The 20,302-nt window shown below is 43.7% G+C and overlaps 1 protein-coding gene across 7 annotated transcripts; it reads right to left on the bottom strand.

Moving 5' to 3' along the window:
* Positions 1–337: 337 nt before the first annotated feature.
* On the bottom strand, positions 338–18,824 carry LOC105698290 (calcium release-activated calcium channel protein 1). 7 transcript variants are annotated; one of them, XM_012422406.2, is made up of 6 exons: positions 18,390–18,824; positions 6,686–6,870; positions 6,121–6,190; positions 4,527–4,591; positions 3,308–3,436; positions 338–3,226 (listed from the first exon to the last, which is right to left on the bottom strand). In XM_012422406.2, exons 2-6 carry the CDS (start codon positions 6,836–6,838, stop codon positions 2,702–2,704), a joined length of 942 nt encoding a protein of 313 aa, XP_012277829.1. In that variant the 5' UTR covers positions 6,839–6,870; positions 18,390–18,824; the 3' UTR covers positions 338–2,701. The 7 variants fall into 7 exon arrangements, with proteins under 7 accessions (XP_012277829.1, XP_012277830.1, XP_012277828.1 ...); XM_012422407.2 differs by lacking the exon at positions 18,390–18,824 and adding an exon at positions 17,482–17,607; XM_012422405.2 differs by lacking the exon at positions 18,390–18,824 and adding an exon at positions 12,962–13,224.
* Between the last annotated feature and the right edge of the window lie 1,478 nt (positions 18,825–20,302).

Genomic DNA, 20,302 nt, shown 5'->3' with positions numbered 1-20,302 from the left:
TACCACGGTAGAAAGTGTAGACTATGGTTCTATACGTGCGGGGTACTTTTATGTGTCGTACAACTTCTGTTTATATATGTAAGATATATAAGATGTATAAGAAAAAAATCGTCCAGCTTATGCAACGACCCTAACATTTCTTGAGCAAGTCAATCGAAGTGTGCATCACTGCGAAGCACATTACCGACATTGCGGTTAAGTCACAACGCGCGAAAGGGGAATGTTTCATTGTCGTATTTACACAAGTTCACTTAAACCTGACCACCCATCCAAGTTGGATAATTTATAGAAAAAGACCCTCTCCATGGTAACCTTGGGCGGGGGAAATTAAAGTCCATTTGTGTACAGTAAATAATTTATATGGTGTGTTTGCTTGACTATGAACAGTACACAGTGGAATATACAGCAGGGCTGATTTTAACAATTTTTACCGTTCCAAATTGAACCATTAATATTAAAAGAACTGGGTCTCGTAACAACAGAATGCTACAAATTAATAAAATCAAATGTATCGGATCAGGGGGAGGAAAAAGTAGTTTCTTTGAAAAATGCTTGAAAAAAAATGTTTACAAACGTGAGCATTAATTCCAATTTTCCAAAATTTTAGCCCTGATATATATCAGGGAAGCAATATCCACCAAGAAGCGACCTGCGTTTCGATTAGATACTGTTTGTGTAGTGTCGTGAGAAGATATCGATGAAATGCTACTATACATACCATAGATATAAAAAAAAAAAAGTGAATTTTATTCCCTCGAGAAAACTAACTCATATAACAGACTGTCAGTCCTCTAGTCTTTACGTTGAAATATGTAGAAATAATTGTAAAAATTAATGTTTAAGAATGAATATTTAAGGAACAACTGAACAAGTTTATAATGTGCTTCTTTAAAAAGAATATTTACTGTTTTTCATTTTTTTTCACCCCGCTTAAATTATCTAATAACTTTCTTCTTCAGGAACCTTTGGTATTTCTTTTAACGAGAAAAGCTAGAGAAGCAAGGGCTAATTTTGTGAATGGATGTTTCCTCTTCGGTGAATATATTAATTATAAAATTTCATCGACGTCCACTCTTAAGACATTAGTACGTACGCAGGAACGACCACGACTTAAGACTAAATTGTATAAAAGGCAATCGTAAAAGGCATAAATCATGTCGCTCGATTTCATCTTCGGTAAAAATTAATATATGTATATACGTGTGTGTGTATATATATACATACAGTTAACAAAGGAGTATGCATTTCGATTATTAAGTCCTTGCATACGCAGAAGTATAATAGGGATATTTCTTAATATTTTCTCAAGAGACCAGATTGTATGACGTGACGATGATGCATCAAGTGAAATGTACATTGTACTTAACAAGTATCGAACGCCTTTCTCGTTACACTTCCTCAATCTCGTTTATCGTTTGATCCTCCCGTTTTATTTACATACCCGATATTTAAATGAAGGTCTACTTCGATCTACAATGATGTTCACTTAAGTATCGTAGCAACTTTGTTCATAGAGAGACAAATCCCTTTATATGTCGTTGTAAAGTAAATTTCAGGCAAACCCATCTCAAACACGGGGCGATCGGTTACTGTTTCCATCATAGCTTTCCAAATCTCATAAGCAACCTCGAAGGTTCATTTTCTTTCAATTGAGCAAGGTTCTCAATGACTTCTATTTTAAATTAAGTTTAGTAAATTAAGTAGGGTCATGATGTTCCTCCTCTCGTCCGTTCCCGCGGTGACGTTTCTTAAAAAAACGATCGTTCATCGATCAAGTCGATTAACCCGACATAGAAATTCATGTAGGAAGAACGACGTATGAGTTGTACAATGCCAGTGTTTTCTTATTTTAGGTTTGTACAATTGCTTTCTCGGATTTGTGGCAACAACCATCACGAGGTTCCCTTGGCTCATCAAACGAGCTCCCGCTGTTCCTTGTTTGTGTTTCGATCATTATTCCGCTGGCTAAATATACAATCTGCATGTATTTGCCTCGGCAATTCGTATTTCAAGTATTTCTTACCTGACGCAGTTCCTGGCCGGTCCTCTTCATCCTCTCTACAGGTTTTGAGGATCTTCTTCTGGACGACTTGACTTCCACGTTTTACGTAGCCGTTTGCATTTCTTCCTCGCTGTCGAGTCTACCGACCTGGAGTTCCTCCTAGACGTCTCCTAGCTTCGTCGTCGAATCTCCAGGTTTTCCGTAGCCATTCGCATTTCCTTCGCCGACGATCCATCTTCGCGTTCCACCGGGTCAAGCGTCGACCTTCCGTTCGCGTTAATGGAGCTTGAAGAATTCAAGGGCGTCAATCTCTCGTTCCTCCCGGACGTAGCCTCGTCGTCGAATCTCCACGTTTTACGTAGCCATTCGCATTTCCTTCGCCGACGATCCATCTTCGCGTTCCACCGGGTCAAGCGTCGCTCTCTCGTTCCTTACCTCGATAATGGGGCTCGAGGAATTCCTCCTCGAGGGGCGCGAGTCCTCGACGTCGAGCCTGTCGACCTCGAGCATCAGTCTCTGACTAGTTCCACCAGCAGCGGGATTCGAGGAGTTCCTCCTGGACATAGCCTCGACGTCGAACCTATCGACCTCGAGCTGGAGCCTCGGATTGGTCGCCCCCGCGGCGGGGTTTGAGGAGTTCCTTCTCGTCTGGGGAAGTTCCTCGACATCGAGCCTCTCGGCTCGATTGTAAAGCATGTCTCATACAATGTGGGTGCCGCTTTGCAGGAGGTTGACGCCATTCCTGCCCTCGACGTCGGTCGACTCGATTTGCTCCTTCAACAGTTCAAGCTCCCTGATGCCGGATACGGTCACCTCGTACTTGTGAGCCACCAGGCTCCTATAAAAGTGGATCGCGAAGGCCAGGAAGATAATCAGCACCGGTATCAGGACGATGCAGGCCGACCAGGCGGCGACCTGCGAGAAGTCGTAGAACTTGACCCAGCAGAGGATCGCTATCTCCAGGAGGAAGAGCAGCAGACCCAGCAACGTGGAGAAGGCCCAGGCTACCTCGATGTACCAGTGCAATCGTTCGTGCGGCGACTCGTGCACCAGGCTTATGCTGTGCAGGTTGCAGACGGCTTCTATATTCGGCAGGATACAGGTGGAGATCATCAGGGCCAGCATGTGGACCGCCACCAGCAAAGTCGTGCACACGGCGAAGGCTATCAGCATCTCGGCGGGTACCTTGGTGTCGGAGTTCAGCTGCACCTCGACCATGGCCACCTAGGCGCGATAAAGAGTCTTTCTAGATTACCGGGACGTTTAATCGAACCCCTCCAATTGAAAAGTCTTAACAAACCTTACCATGGCGAAACCGGAGAGCAGGGCCGACGTTTTGCTCGAGGCTTTGAGTTTGGCGCGACTGAGTTGCAGCTTCCTCCAGGACAGGTATCCCGGCGTGTGCAAACCGTCCCCAGACTGCGACATCTTTCCCTAGAACAATGCAAATGTGGAATCAGTGACAATAGCGGTCCTCAGAACTGTACGAATAGTAATCGTCGAGCACGGCGAGTCGTCACTGGAAAAAAAAAAAAAAAATTACAAGTGCACCGGTGATCGGGGTCATTCGCCCTGGATGTACGGAAGGAATATGTTGTGAAAAGTGACGTGAAAAATAATCACACTCGATTTATCTTGCACTGATTTTGAAGCATCAAAGCGAGGAAGAAATTATGGCGAGGTGGAAAATGCGAAGTAAGCGACGGTATAGGTGCTACGTTAAATAAATATACCTAACAATTTATATATACCATCGTGGAGTCTTTGAAGATTTTTACCGATATCTTAGATACATTATAGTGATATAGTCGGGATTATTTTTTATTCTATTATCAGCCGCAGATTAATTTCACCGCACACCATCGTAGCAGCGGACACTGCAACCGGCGTCATTTATGCAACAATTCCACGTTTACGATCAACCACACCGATGAACCATAAATTAAACTAAACCGTGTTGTTAACGCGATACGTAACGACCACAAGTTCGTCCGGGAAATTTACATAACAACGCCGATAAGCTCACCATAACTGGCGCATCAGTTGCAAAAATGCGTTTCAGCGAGAGAAAAATTACCGGCAACATTTTCTTCCGTACAGTCAGACCTGCGAGATCCTTGGGCAGAAGAAATAAAATAAAAAAAAAAAAAAAACGAGCAGTCTTCAAATAATAAATTCCCGGCTGCTCTCATTCAGGAATTACATATATTACACGGCCGAAGCTCGAAGTGTTGGGAAGGAATTTCATTTAACGCTTTACTTGGACATTTTTTTCTTTACGTGAACATTAGCGACGCAGCGAATGTCTGATTCTACCCTAAGTGAAATTTAATAATAAAAAAAAAAATGCACTCAGCTATTCGGGAAACATTTATCCAAGATTTACTAGGAAGGAAAATGTTTATCGCGTGTTTCAATAAATATTGCCGTATCAGGTGAGAAGAGAATACGGGAAAAGGAAGTGGACAGCAAAAAAGCGAATTCGATTTCTGGCGGAAGTAGGCAACCATTGGAAGAGACATACCGAATGATGTTGCCGACAGAAGTACTTGTTGCAAGTCCCTCGTAGGGCAAATAAACCAACAGGGGCTGAACCAAACAAAAGAGCGAAGGAGATTATTGAAAATCTTTGGAAGGAATCGGCTCTCGAATTAGAGGATATTGAAATTAACATTTACAATCACAGGGCTACATGGACGGGTGAGAATGACGGCAGATGTTTAAACAAGTTTGACAATAATTTCACAATAATTCTCATTAGACACTAGATCATCTGGGAATAAAAGTGTATTAACGAGACTATACATCTACGACTAACGAGGGATATTGAAATTTACATTTTCAGGTAAGAAGAAATGAAAGGATCGTTCCACAGGGAGAACAAAAATATGGATATTTATTGAAAATATGAAATAGTTGATGCCGCGCAAATAAGGAGTGATTAACAATCGCCGATTCCCCTTGAAGTGGCGTTTTTCTGTCAACCCTTTAACCGCCACTATAATGGCTTCTCTCTGACTGACGTTTTGTTTTGACGAAATGCCACTATAGTGGCTTCCCTTTGAATAGCTTTTTCTTTTTTTTTTTAACGAAAAGCCACAATAACGCTACCGTTTTAATCGAATTGTCCATATAACCATATTACTCCATGACAAATTAATACATTTTATCAACATATATCATAAATTTCACACACAAGCGTACGAATTTTCCTACGCGATTTCCCATAGTTATACCGTGGTGTTATAAAATTATAAATTAATTCCGAAACTCCAGTATTGCATACTGTAATTCACTATTAAAACACCAAATTTATAGTTTCGCTACAGCCCTACGTATAAAAAATTTCAGGAATTCTAGAAATATCTTCAACAATGCAGGGGGTTAAAAAAAGAAAAAAGAAAAAGAGATCGACTCGACAACCGCGTCCTCGCGTTTCATTTAAACAGCAATCTCGCAATCTACTTTACCGGCACTATCGGAAGAATATCGAAGAGTGTGTTAAAATTGTGCAAACCGGGTTTGCGATCCAACTTGGCGGCCTATTGTTGCGTCCACCAGGCTGCTCGATACGAATGACAATGGAAGCGGAAGAGACAGAAAATACGCAACAACCGGGCCGAGGCGATCTATTCACTCCTTGTCATGTAAATGACGTGAGGTCTATTTTTTTTTATTTTTTTATTTCCCAGTTAAGTCGACGTGACACGGGCGTGAACTACACAAATATGTTGCAAAAACAACGCGGTGGGACTAAAAAAAAAAAATAGCGTTATTATTAAGACAAGTATCAATGGAACTCCAGCGCAATTAATGCCAGTAGAAACTCCAGTAATCCCGATAAATTTGAACACTTCCCGTGATAAGGTTCCAACTCGTTATCAAAAAATGAAACGACACGGTCGGCTGCTCCCGGAGTGACGCGTTACGGAACTTCGGCGGAATTAGAACCGACGTTTCCTTTTCTTTTTTTTTTTTATTCCCCCCCGGAACATGTGCAATTACCTCCCTCGCGATTATCTATTCCGCGGGCAATTATCTCACAAACGAGGAGGAGTCGGAAGGAAGATCGACTGGAGTTTCCACGGGGCGAATTAAATCAGAAGAATTCGACTTACGGTTACAGCAGTGGCGGGGGGAAGCGGTCCGATTAGGGCAGAAATGGTTGCGATTAGTCACACTAATAACCTGGAGTGTAAGTTGAGCAAGTGAAATCAGGAATTACTCCTATGACAGCGGTGTCATACGTGTAATTCGAGCGTATAAATCAAGCGAGGAGGCGCGGATCTCGCGTGTAAATTGCGATTCCTCGCGCACGATTTGCTAATCCGAAAGCGAGAAAGCGTAAGAGTAGGCAGGGTCGATTCGCTCATTACGAGGTCATGCGCTTTGAAAATAATTGTTCGATATTTCGAATCGTGGTCCATATCTTAAAAAAAAAAAACAATCGGTTCCACTATCTATACCGCTTTAACCTTTTGGCTACTAAGAGCGCCTAAAGGCGCCCGACGTTTGGTCCAATATTGCCTGCACGGTCAGACGAATTTCGCCCGTACGTCGAAATGGCTCCGTGTTCATGAAATTCGACCTCGTTGCAAGGATTGCACGTGGAACCGCGGTCGCATGGCCCGAAAGTTGACCGTGCGATCGCCCTTGTAGGAGAATAGTAATGTGACAACTCACCTGACAATTGTGAAACCTCTTGTGAAAGCAATGTCCGTTATTGTTGTGCAGGTGAGTGTGCGGGGGTGGGTGGACAGGCAGGTGCGACGGGGGCTGTGGACCCTCCGCACCGAACACTGAGTTGCGCCCAGTGCTTGTCGACCATACAGACATTAGGCCCGAATGTTATACGGCCCTGGCCAGCGCTGAAACCACCACACGTAATCTGCTTGAGAAAAAAAACCTCGAAACCAAACAAACTCGCCCCGAGAGAAAGGAAATCAGGCCCGGCGGACATTTTTTTCGGGCATTACCAGCGCTCGTTACGTAAACCGGATACAGTACCAGACAAGAAATGATTATCGCAAGGCGATTTTGGCGAGGATAAAAAATTCTCAGCATTTTTATTCCCACCGATGAACGCATTTGGGATAAATTAAAAATATCTCCTTAATCGAGATTAAATACGATTATATGCATGCTCGGTCTTGGAAGAGATGTTTAGATACTTATAGGGTACATTTACGTTCGCACGAAAACGTCACTTATCGGTACTTAATTTTTAATTCTCCTTCGTTTCGAGGTATACTTACAACTTGTCTCCTTTTTATTTTCAGACCTGTTTACGTCGATCTCGCAAAATGTTAAAGAGCAGGCCAACATTGTACATGGACTAGCACATGAATCACAACGGGAAGGTAACGTCGACGACCCTCGTTACATGTTTTGTGGGTCATGGTGAGGAACTATCGCGCTATAATGCCGGTCTGAAACGACAGGCGGTCATGAAGACGGATTATCGCACCACCTCGCAAACCGATCGGCAGTGCACGCTCGAGCACCTCCCAATTAATCTATCACCTTCTACCGTGGCGAACTATTTAACACATCGGTCACATTTATTCATTCCAAAGAAAACAATTAAAAACAGTCGCCCCACACGTTGCCAAGGAAATGTCCAACTTAAAACTGTGATTAAATACTAATAATTGCTCTTAATCGTTCTTTCACAAAATGCCCTTACGCGTACGGTGCTGATTGTCGTATCTCTTCATTTGTACAATTTTCGTTTCATTTTAAACGTCAATGATTAACCGAGAAAAATGACGCCCTGAGACCAGCGAACACATTAGTGCAAATTGTCCCGATAATAAGAAACAATAATGAATGTAAACAGTAATTACGGAGGAAAAGTTGAGATACCGATGAGAAGTGTCGTTAAAAGAAAAATGTAAGGAAGAAGAGGACAAACGGAAAAGCGATCCACCCTCGACGATTTGCATAAGGAGTAATTTATAACGCGGTAAGGACGTACTTGACATCGCGACAACCTCCTCGACTTCCTGGACTTGACATCCTTCAAATACACTTGGCAGGGTGAGAATCGCTCGTCCCTAATGAGATCGACGCGATAATTAACGTTCTCGGTAAATTTAGTCTTGGGCGAAGATCAAAATATTCCGGCTTGGACTTCTCGGTAAATAATGCCTCTTGATAAACGTCACGAGTGGCGGCGCGGTGGAAACAAGATGGGCATTGTATACATAAAATGGACACCCACCTGGGGCATGCGATAAAGCGAGTACTCCTAAACGGTGACGATCATGTCTACAAAGAAATGCCACCGTAAAGTCAGCGTTGCCAATGGTTGTCAATGGTCACATCCGAAGAGTTTGTCTTCCTCCTATCGCTCGCGAGAGGAAATTATGTAAGGCCTCGACAAGCAGAACGAAGTCTCTACAAACGTTCGTTTGTTGACGCTGATCAAACAATCGACGACGTTGTGACCACCGCGTGAAAAGGCCTGGGAAAACGTCTGATAAATTTTAATAATCCCTGCGACATATTCGTTAGCGCCATGTAATCAAGAGACGCTGTATAGTAATTTATAGTAATCTTTTTTTCACACCGAAGATGTTTACGATGAGATCGGTAATGACATAATGAGAAGGAGGGAGACCACGGACTCCATCATAAAAGTGAAATTCATAAAAAAAAAAAATACATTAATTTGGCTAAATTGTGACCGGAGGAAATGTTCGTAGAAAAGTTCTGGATTAAACGAAACAAGATCCGAGGCCAAAAACCGGGACAACAATGCAGTTACGATACAATTGGTCAACTATATGTGTATAATTTCGTACGGATGAGGATGGCAAACTACGGTACTGTTTCCAGCTATTTATTCGCGATTATTAAACGCCTAACCCTTTGATCTGGTAGTTGAAGGCAGAAGAATAACAAGTTGATAAACACCAATAGCGGAAAGTAGACTTTATCAGTTTCTAGAATTGCTTGCAATTGAACGCACAGTTAAGCGTAATTTCCGACACTCGAGAGTGATCTAAAAAGGAACGCAATACATTTTGCGAGGAAAGAGAACCCGATTTCGCAAAGCCACGGGATTCGTAACTTTTAAATGAAATGAGAAATTGACGTGAGTCATGTATTCCGGCTTGTTTTGCAAGTGTATTTTCATCATACGACCTGAATTGCATTTCTTTTAGCAAACTAAGATCAACGTCTTCGCAAGCCTTATTCTCTTTTATGCAAATTTTTCGCGCAAAAAAGGAGCACAAATTCATCGAAATGCATAATTCGCGCAATACATGTACTCGTTCATTTCGCGGCAAGATATTTAGCGTGTCCGTTCCAAGTGTGACGGTATTCATATAAACAAAAAAAAAAAAGTGCACTCAAAACCGAGATTACGATATCCCGACTATAAGTGCAGACCGAGGCAGGAAATGACCGTCGTTGATAAGCCACGAGTCGTGTATCGATAACAGCAGACTTTGCGAAATACAAATGCTACGATGACCTAACATCGATATTTAATTATATAGGCATTAACGCATAAATTGATTACGCATTAACCAATACGCATATACCATTACCGCTTGTAAGACCTTCTCGTAAATACTCGCGAAGCCTGGAGAGATTTTGAAAGAATACAAAATATGTTTAACACCTCATAAACGTTGTCTCCCCCCGGAGGCAAGACAATTACCCGAGGATTGCTTTGATCCTAATCGTAACTTGTAACGCACTTAGCCACTGGCTAAGAAGACGCACATACGCGTAGATACTGTACAACGTAATACGGTCAGGGTTGGTGAGGTTAACAGGAGACTAAGTACTGCCAACTCGCATATAATCAGTCTCAAATCCCCAGAACGGACGTTGCAGTTTAATCGCTATGTCGTTAATGAGAGGTTACCCGCGAGTCCTTTGTTGTAACGGAGAGAAAAAAAAAACAAACAAATCCTAAGTACACACCGCGGCCAACCACGAACCGGAAACAATTTTCCTGATAACCCGATACCGGGTACACACTTTGAAAGAAACAATAGACCGTCAGATCCGTAATAAAAGGCGATCGAAATATGTATTGATATCACGCGCGCAGCCGACAAATTAAAGAATTCATTTTTAATCGTACCCTCGTTATCACACTTCCATGACTTATGCCTAATCAGGAAATAGTTTCCGTATGGTTCGGCGGTACGCAAAAGAAAAATCGCCGAGCGATGATGAAAGAATAGAAACCACTTATTTCCTAGATATCGTAGAAGAATAGTTGATACATTGGCCAATCATTCGTCGCGCTGATGAATACACCTCCGTTAGAAAATCGAACGAGCACCTCTTTTTATGACAATGATTTAATTACTGTAATATTCTCCTCCGTTCTGCGTAACAATGATCCTCGAGTAGTCTCCTATTCTTGGTAGCGGTTTGGTAAAGCGACACGTTACACGTAGAAGAAACTTTAGACGAAGACATTAAACCCCGGCCACCACGGCGAGCTTGGACATTGGAAACCACGAAGCAATTACCCTGTGTACACGCAATTTCACAAAAAAAAAAAAAAAACACCCGTGTACAATCTTATCTAGTAACGAGGCGTAGACAGTATTTCGTAGCTTGTTCAACCCAACTCGACTGCATAAATTCTTGTCGCAAAAATTTCGGAAATAATTCCTCCTCCCCCAAAACCAAGTAAAATTGATTTCTAATCGAATCGTCCTGAAAAGGTACCAATTGCCACGAATGACAAAGATATATTGGTTAAATCTATACGGAACAATTTGCGCAGATTTATCGCAATTTTTTTTCCCTTGCTATGTGTGGCCACCTCAAAAAATTTCAGAGATATTCCGAAGACGCAACTCGGGCAAAAAATCGCTATTTATTAAAGAAACAACCGGCTTGCCCTTAAATCAACTCCAAGTAACGACTCTCTTCCCCTTGGCCGCGTTTCCCTCAAAATAGCAATTCTTTTTCCCTCCCCAATTCCAAATTAGCATCGGCCGTCACTTCCGCAAAATCCTCCACGGTCAAGTGTCCCTCCTTGTTATTACAACGCAAGAGCTTCCCACGTGGTGGAAGACACTCGGGAAGATTGACGTGAAAACCGAGGAGTGCGTTTATTTATGTCGTCACAGCGGCATCGGGCCACGTGGATGTGTGTACCGCTTGCAGTCGCCAGCAATCGCATTTTATCCTACCCAATCAATATCGATGAAAATAATTATACCAATCCCTCGTACCTTGCATTAACGCATTAGGCCACGTGAACGTGTCTCGTTAACTATCGCCGCTAATAGCATTTCCTCGCACCAAACAATTTCGAGTGAAATAATTACACCCATGCACATACCACGTGTTATAATGCTAACGTTAATGATACCGCTAAATAAATTTAACAATCATTATACGAAAACTCAAAACATTAATTGAGAAAAAATTATTAAACTTTGAAAATAATTTCAAGCTAAAATTTTAAAAGGTGTCTTTTGACACCTTTGGTAGAAATAGTGTTAATTCCCTTGGAAACACATTTTCCTCGTTGAAATTTCGCGTTGAACCGACATTTCGGTACTGAGACACATTTCAGGGAGCGAGCCCATCGTCCCTTTAAAGAAAATAAAAAAAATGAGGGTTAACGAAAGGGTGCGCAGATAACTTTATAAAATTCATTGGACAAAGATGTCGCAATTATCTAGCATGCCTCGAAGAAGGGATAATCGATCGATTTATTCGAAAACTTGCGTATCCCGATATCGAGGACCTTTCCCACGGTTTCGCGTTGTCCCGACCCACAAACGTGTGCATCAGGCTGTCGTAAAGCATTTATTGTGCCTCGTTCCAGCGGCGATACGGCACACGTTTTCTGATACGCCGAACCTCGTTGCGAGTCGACCGGCAGACTAGTTGGCAATTTCCTTCGCGATGCATTCCGGTCGCCGTTCAACGCGACTCCAATTACCCAGATTAAACGGAATGTATTATCTAGAAAAAAAATCGAATCTGACCGCATCGGGTCGACCCCTCGAGAGACCCGCTCAGCAGTGGCGAGCATTATTTTATAAATAGCGCGGATGCCCTCCCAGTACAAAATAAAAAAAAATTTTTTTTTAAATTTACCGTAAAAACACGAATCCTGCCTCTCGGCCGAGTCCGTCGTCTCGCCGTTTCAACCCGACACGAAATCGCCGGCGCAATGTGGCCGAATTTTACGTCGGTTAACCCTCCTCCCTTTTGGCCGTATCTTCGACTCTTATTCGTTCGAAATCGAATAGGACCCTAGGCTTTAAACTTTGTGCCAATATCACTAAAAATACGCGAGTCGGGTCTCGGGTTAAAGCGCCTAGCCGCCTCGGGTACGAAATTAAATCGCTTAAAGCGCCGAGAGAGAAGTCGTCCCGGCTTAGGACTTGCCTCGATCTCTTAACATGACATCCCGAAAACGATACACAACTAGATAGTAAAATACCTACGAAAGACTCGTTCCCATTAACCCTTGAGATCAGCGGCACGGAAGTGTCGCCCGAGGTGACATTAGAACAAGGTAGAGCCGATTTGTTGACTTAGAAAAATGTGAAAAGTTTCGTCCGATCGGTCTCGGAAAATAGTGCGAATCGTGGAGAGATGAACAAATCAAGGGACCTATGACCCTTTAACGACGTCGTCTTAAAAATGATTAATTTACAGAGATATAAGAAAGAATACTTCTAGCACGAGTGGTTTCACCGACTCGATCATCTCGTTATCCGTCCTTCTCTCCCTCGTGGGAGAGAATCGGTCATTTAACATCGCCCTCTCTTTCCCTCCTCGAGGAGAGAGACTTCACACGAAGCTTGGCCCGTCGCTTTCGCAAATCGCTCGAGAGAGGCGAAGACGCGAGGCTGGGAGGTGTCGTAAGGAGCACTGGTAAAAGCGGATCACGCATTTGTGCCCGACTCGGTAATCGGAAAAGAAAAGATTAAGGGGAAAAAAAAAGAATCGGACAACCTCGGGCAGAGCCGCGCCAGTTTTCAGGTTAGGGCTCTTTTACCGGCTCGGATGTCACGGTGATTGCCATGGTGGACAGACGGGACTGGCAGGACTGCGGGCCCACGAGGTGCGGCTACGTTGGCACGCCTGCCGAGGAGGCGTCTTTAGAACGGGTCCTGCTGCGCGGCGAGGGACACGATCGGCGATCATCGGCGACCCGACATCCCGACGCGAAACGCGAACTGCACGGAAACGAGTCCGCGTCGCGCGGCGGGCGCAAAACAAATGACTGGCGGGGACGCCGAGCGCGCCCGAACCTAGCCGAGCCGCTCCGAGTCGCGCGCCGGGCGCGAGGTCCCTCGCGCATGCGTGCTCCCAAGTTCAAGGCGAGCGAGCGCGCCGCCTTCGAGAATCGAGATACCGCGAGCTTCGATTCTCGACCGGCTATCGATGATTCAAACATGGCGGGTGGGCCCGCGACCTTAGACCATATATATCTAGACCTCGCATTGGCCCTCCTACTTCCAGATTTTCCTGGAGTGCGTCGTTAGATAGTAGCGCCTCCCTACCGTGGGGGAGTGAACTAATAGGCAGCACTCCATTTTTCGAAACTCCCCAGATTCTACGTACATGATGAGCTACATTTCTAATGAGAGGTTGTAACACTTTATACCTAGCCCAAGTAACATAAAATCATATAATTTTTGCAGGAAATACCACTCATTACATAGTCGCACATCGTGCCAACATCGAACCTTCCGTTGGAAAAATTAATTCTACACCTTGCCTTTCATGATTACATGCTGCGTTCCCTCTGCATCTTCGCGAAACAATATAATTATTCACCGTAGGAGTGAGAAGTTAATGAACAAAAAGAAACATCGTTTTTCAATAATTACGTAAACCCAAGCGGAAGGAAAGATCGATGCCTCCTGGTTCGCCGATGGCCTTGGAACGCTTACTTTCAAAATACCTCGAAGGGCGAACAGTTTGCGTGTAAGATCCGCCGCTTTAGAAAGCCCTTCGACCTCGACACGTAAGGTGGGACATCTAAAACGACAAGTTTCTTTTTTGTTTACAATGACGCACGAATCGACCGTTCAATCTCTTCCTGCATTTTAACTAGAAAACAATAACCACCGTGATTTTTTTTTTATCTTTCTTAGAAAACCAACGGACATTCTCTGGTTATCAATAGTTACGTGGAATTATACGGAGTACGTACAATTTTAGAGTACAACGGAGTACTGGCAAATTTCACATGTGTATATATATTTTAAATTTAAGGACTTCCGGTTGTAACTTCCTGAATGAGCTATGGATTCATTAATAGATACCTCACATACCAAAGTGTTCCGTTAGTTAATGAGCGATTGCATAATTCCCGGGAAAGCTCCTTAGTCATAGGAATTTTAGAAATTCCGTCGAAAACTTACGATTCACGATTTTTGTCCGGATTATACCCACGAAAATCATTATTCTCAGGTAAAAATTATTATTTCCAAAAAAAGTATTGTATCCATGCACGTTGAAATTTATCAATGAAAAATCTAAGCACAGGAGGTGACCTGATAAGGTTTCCTATTTTCATCATCTTTAATTAATCGAGATTTCTCGCAGATATAATTTCTTGTTTTCGTCGGGAAACTGGAATTCCTTTGTGATTGGCCAACGTGCTGGTGTTCCAAACAGTTTCATTACAGTCAATAGGCAATTATGGGTTCTTGGAAAAGTGCGCAATTATTCGTACCCATTTTTTGAAAGAAGCTTACACAGGATCGTGTTTTAACGTTTAAAATAACGTGTGACACGCATTACTAGCAACTACCAAGCGATACTCCCGATGTATGCATTAAGTAATATTGATGTAATTTTGGCATTGTCTGCAGCCCAGTTGTTGCTTAAAAACAATCCTCTTAACTTTTCACGTTAGAAAAATTGCAGGCTGTCATCTTCGAAGAAAAGTGCACGTACTTATCCGCAAATTTTCTCAGCAATTGCTTTGCGCGTTGACGCATCAACGATGCTTATTACTGTCAATTTGATATTACATAATTCTTGACAAAACAAGCGGATCGCAGAATAATATTAACGTTTGCAATTTCTTTAGGTACAAGACTGATTTGCATTACGAGTTCAAAATGATACTAATGCATCACTTTTACAAATTATTTTATACGGTACGAGAAGTATTTACATTTCCGGCACTTACATCATATTTGTCAATGCTAGTGGCTTCTTACTAATAATGATTTTTTAGGCATTCTTCGTCATCCTTGCTCTCTTTTCCTATATATACACATACGAAACTATATACGTGAACGCGATCTCATTTCTGAGTCAGAGGAGGATTAAATCGGGCGATAAAGCGTTCACGATTTCGCGACGGTCTCGAAAGAATTGGAAAACGGCCAATAGAAGGAGAGGACAGAACCGGAGGTAAGCAGTCCGAAAAAGTTCGCGATTTGTGATGATTTTCGAATTGGCAAACTTTCAGGAGCCGTTACACCGGAATGTGTCCTCTTTACTGGTCGATACCCGTGTACACCTTCAACGTAAATTATTTCATAAAAATAAGGAAATATGCAAACAGAAACGAGGCAAATCCACCATAAATATGTGAGACGGAAATTCACTCAGAACATACATTATACACCCTCTCGCATATCGGCCAATTTAAATTTTTAGAAAGGTAACACTTAACAGATAATAACCAACATTGGGACACATGATTTGTGCTCGCTCAATCATCTCGTAACGCGCGTATATTGCACGAGCACACGTTACGTGTACATGGTTATACAGGTATGTTCATGTGGAAATACCGGACATGTACGGATATGTAATCGCGAGCGATCCAATTAATTTCACCATTGCATGTTCTCACATAGCATGACCAGTTACAACGTAACCACTGAAGATTAAATCTTTTAATATGGCGAATGGATTGCTTCTCATATATACGAGGTACTTCCGAAGGGCAGCAATCGTACTTAGACCTTCCATAAAAAAAAAAACACTAATTTTTTCTGACAAGTGGCCAAATATCTACTACCTATGAAATACTTTCGCCTTCGTTATCAAGAATCGTCCCTGAGGTTTCGCGTCATTTTAACCGTGGTACACCCTCTTAATCACGGACAAAGGAACGAGTATACTGGACGGATAATTTAATTCGAGACTTAGTCGAAGATGGCAATGGTCCAGGATCAAACCACTCCTAGGAGGAGGTGATGCAGCAGTCATGGTCAGGGCACCCCTAGCCCATTTCTCAATGGTGCAGTCTAGTCTATTTAAGCGTATACTTTTGGCTGAAACCTTATATCGGTTAGTCGATTCGAATTGTTCGCTGTTTTTGGTCAGGCGAAGGGCCTTGCGTATCGCAGATCTGCCGAATAACGCGATATTTATTTTCCGTACGTACTCCGACGATATACAGCGATCATAATCGGAGCACTCGAAGCTCATACCTACAGGATGCGATCTAGTTCGTTTATACATATACTTTCGGCCGAAACCTTACATAGGAGCACTGATTCGATTTGTTGGCTCTTTTTGGTCAGGCGAATGATCTCATAACCCGAATGCGAGTACGGCAGATCGAAGTTCAACACGATACTTGTGTAGTAACGGTTTCCCTATAACGTAAACATCGTAAACAAAGTCGCACTTCTACTTCCAAGTACTTCCTCGGTAAGGTACTGAAAAAAAACTCTGATCCTTGATCTCCGTGGATATCAAAGCTTTATATCCTGCCTACCCCTCCAGGTGTATATTCTCACGATCCATATATATTTTTTTATATATATACACGCCAGCAGAAAAGAGGAGCCCGATCCTTTTACCTTCGCCGTTGCGTAAAGCGTTGCAAATCGAGGGACTCGCGTCCGTTCTAAACCGATGCATCCCGCTCAAAGAGGCAGCGGTAATTCCTTTTTATAAATAACTCGTTTATAGATAAACAAGACCGCACACGCGGAGAATCTCGCGATTAATTTCCAACTCAGCCCACCTTCCTCCGGCGCAACCTGGCGAACTTCTGACTTACGACTTTTCACATTCCGACAAAGCAGGACAATACTCATTCCTCAGTTACTCTATAAAAACTGTTCTAGGATCATTTGCGGGAAAACCGGGGTCCAGCGACAAGACTGCCGCTTCGGCGACCCAGTGCACCTAATTAACCTTACCCGCCATTCCTCCAACCAAGCCTCGATCATCCCATTCTCGAAACATCTCACTAACATCCCCAATGACCATTATACATTGCTTCCATCAAAAACTTTATAATGTAATTCACCCCCAAAACATCGTTGGACTCCCTCACAAGACCTTTCTGCCCATAACCTCCTTCTTATCTCCGTCTCAAAGATTAAGCCATGTATGTCTCAGTGCATATCGAATCAAGGCGATTACCCTCTTTCTTTACACCACTTACTTGTATTCCAGCATACCCCGAACTTCTGCAATCTCTTCTTTATAATTTCTTACACCAAGCTTAATATCTAAAGTATGTCCAGGAAGATTTGACAACTTACGCGAAGTAACTGTCGCAGGGCGACAAGATCGCAGATGAATGATGCGCGGTGGACGCCCGAGATCGTGGCCTAAGAGCTTAACTGCCCTGCGCGCGCGATCGGCTGCGCTTAACCCCGTGGACTTTCTCGCACTGGTAGGCGCCTTTTCGAGGCGCTAAGCCGCGAGTCTCCAGCGGCGCGCGCGCGACTCGCCGTGGGAAAAACTCGAATCGGAAGGCGGAGCGCATGCGCGCGAAAACCCGCCACGGGTCCCCGCGGTTTAATTGGTCCCTGTTACATGGGGAATGCGCGTTTATTGCCCCTTATTGGTGCGGCCAACGTACGCGAGCGCAGTCGCGTGCCGGACCGCAACCGGACCAAGATCGGCCGAGATTGCCGGAATTACATATCACTTGTCCAACCACCTATTGCAGAGCAAATCTGATTGCTTGTGTAGCTGCCTAAATCTGTTTAACATTCGACCACGTGTTAACTTTGCACCGATCAACGCGTCACTTACCCAGCGCGATAGATTAACTCGACGATTAAAATTCAGCTTTTGCATCGTCGACCGCGATTAACCACCAGACGCTTCGAGAATATTATTGGTAAAACCCCAGAGGAGAGTTACCTCTTTAATCTCTAAGTAATAACACAGAATTTGATTATTATCACTACCAAGAACATAATGCGTTTCGCCCTTAATCCTTGACCATGAGACTTTTGGAAAAAAAAAAACTCCCGGTTTCAGTCGAATTTGAACATCCCCGTTTCTATTTTTCTTCTCCAAGTGATTACAGATACGACGACCCCTCATTAATTACTAGAAGGCAATATCGCGACAACGGATGATAAAACATTGAGGAAGTAGAGATACAAAATTTTAATCGTACCCCCAGAGGAGCCTTCCAATGAAACGTCACACTTACGGGAAAGAGAGTCTGTTCTCGACCAACTTGAACGCCGTCGAAGTCGGCCTTGGATCGATACGCGCTTCAGGTCCTTCCCCTCGGGTCGTGGAGGTCGCAGGTTCGGCGCAGCGACGACGTCAATGGACCCGTAGGCCGGTCCGACATGCTGCACCTTCCCGAAGCGCGCCCGTCTGCACGCGAAAGCGATCGAGTTAGCTCGTGGCCTACCTTCGCACGATCGTTCGCAGTCGATCTCGGGTGCGCGCGCATCGGACGACGAGGACGCAGCGTGCGACGCATCCGCGGAGTTTGCCTCGTCCGATGGGTCTGTCAACCTCGCTCTACCTCGTGGTCGAAACGCAGACCGGCGTCGGTGTCGCGCATCCGACTCTCCTCACCGCTCTCGGCATACCGACTGGTTCCAAGTATTTCGATCGTGTCATGGCTCCCCGACGACGCAGGGGTGCGCCCGCGTAAGTACCAGAGATTATATACTCGAAAGGTTGTCCAAGTCGGTCAGAAAGGAAGGAAGCAAGAACAGGACTCGTTTACATTCGTTGGGGCAGGTTGAGGTTACCTCAAGGCTCCTCGAATTGCCCGGTGTAATTGCGCGCGCATCGTCTGGAAGCATGGAATTAACAGATAAGATGATACGGAGGGGTATGAGTGGGGGAAGGGACCAAGGGCGGCCATCTTGGCTTTGTAGTCCCGTCGCGGCTTGTCTGCTGACACAGAGATGAGTTAGGAGCTTGCTCGCGGGCAGGGTCGCGCGATCGCATCCTGTGCTGCCCTCTGATTTTGTACGTTAGCTTTCACCGTTTTTTGCCCCCAAGGGCGACGCAACGGATTTCTGATAGGGGCTCGCGACGGCGGTGCCATCTACCAGTCGCCGTTGGCGGCTCACGTACTCGTGATGGTAATACCATGCGGCAGTTGACGGTGGTGGCTTACCTACGCTTGCCGACCCTGCTCGCTTTTGATGGTAAGGGAAGAACACTCGTGGTGCCCTCTTTGACTTTACCCTTCACTTACCTTATTATGTAATGTTTCCAACATATGGAACCTGCAGTTTGTACCAGAGAGATTTGTACCGATTTTAATGTTACCTTCTGTAGGTTTCGGCGGGAATTTAAGTTTCTCTACTTTTCTAAGTAAAACCATCATTAAAAAGAATACAACCGTTCTTATTTTCTTATTCCATTTTATACGTACTTTCACCAAATCAGTATCTTATCAGTAACAAGCGCACGAGACTTCGGAAACGGTGGTAGTAGAAAAAAAGATCAGGAAGTATGTACTAACTTTTTTCTACGGACGCTTCGGACGGGGTTTTTGCACTTTTTATTCGTCTACGCGTATGTTTACCTCGAGTCACATTGTTCGTATTATTTTCAAATGTATCACTGTACTTTGTAGCCAAATAAAATGAACTGTATCAGGAAATCGAGTTTCCGCTTAGTTAACATATTTCTACGGCTCAGTTGTTCTTCTCAGAAGGCGAAATCCTTTTTTATCGTTCTGTTCTAAGGTGAATGTTAGTGCAAGAGATAAAAATCACCGCATCCGTTGGAAACCACTTCGTATGCAGTAATTTCAACGCATGTATAGAGCATTTCTTACTGGCCAGTCCCGCATTATCATCTGAGACATCAGTATCAAGACACATGAGATGTAGTCAGCCGTTTCGTGCAAAGACAATTCGCAAGAAAATATAAATCGATGTAACTTTTTCATAATTTACAATGAAACAACGCAGGAATTAACACATGCCCCCACAACCGAAACATTAAACGCGTATTAAGACAATCAGGTATTTCGCGGACGTCAGAACTCGTCGAAGGCGATCGAGTTTACATTAACATGGTTTTCCTGTTTCGCACGCACACATACGTTAAAGTAAATTTCAATGAAGGATATCAAAGTGTGAACCA

Source organism: Orussus abietinus, unplaced genomic scaffold, assembly GCF_000612105.2.
Source record: "Orussus abietinus isolate OABI.00-Male unplaced genomic scaffold, Oabi_2.0 scaffold14, whole genome shotgun sequence".
NCBI lineage: Eukaryota > Metazoa > Arthropoda > Insecta > Hymenoptera > Orussidae > Orussus > Orussus abietinus.
The sequence above is the reverse complement of the archived record's forward strand: the minus strand, read 5'-3'. Positions and strand labels throughout refer to the sequence as shown.

Coding starts and splice junctions, on each gene's coding strand:
- LOC105698290 (XM_012422406.2), bottom strand. CDS start 6,838: ATGTCTGTATGGTCGACAAGCACTGGGCGCAACTCAGTGTTCGGTGCG. Junction 6,191..6,685: donor AGAGGTTTCACAATTGTCAG/GTGAGTTGTCAC, acceptor CTTACACTCCAG/GTTATTAGTGTGACTAATCG. Junction 3,437..4,526: donor TCTGTCGGCAACATCATTCG/GTATGTCTCTTC, acceptor GCATTGTTCTAG/GGAAAGATGTCGCAGTCTGG.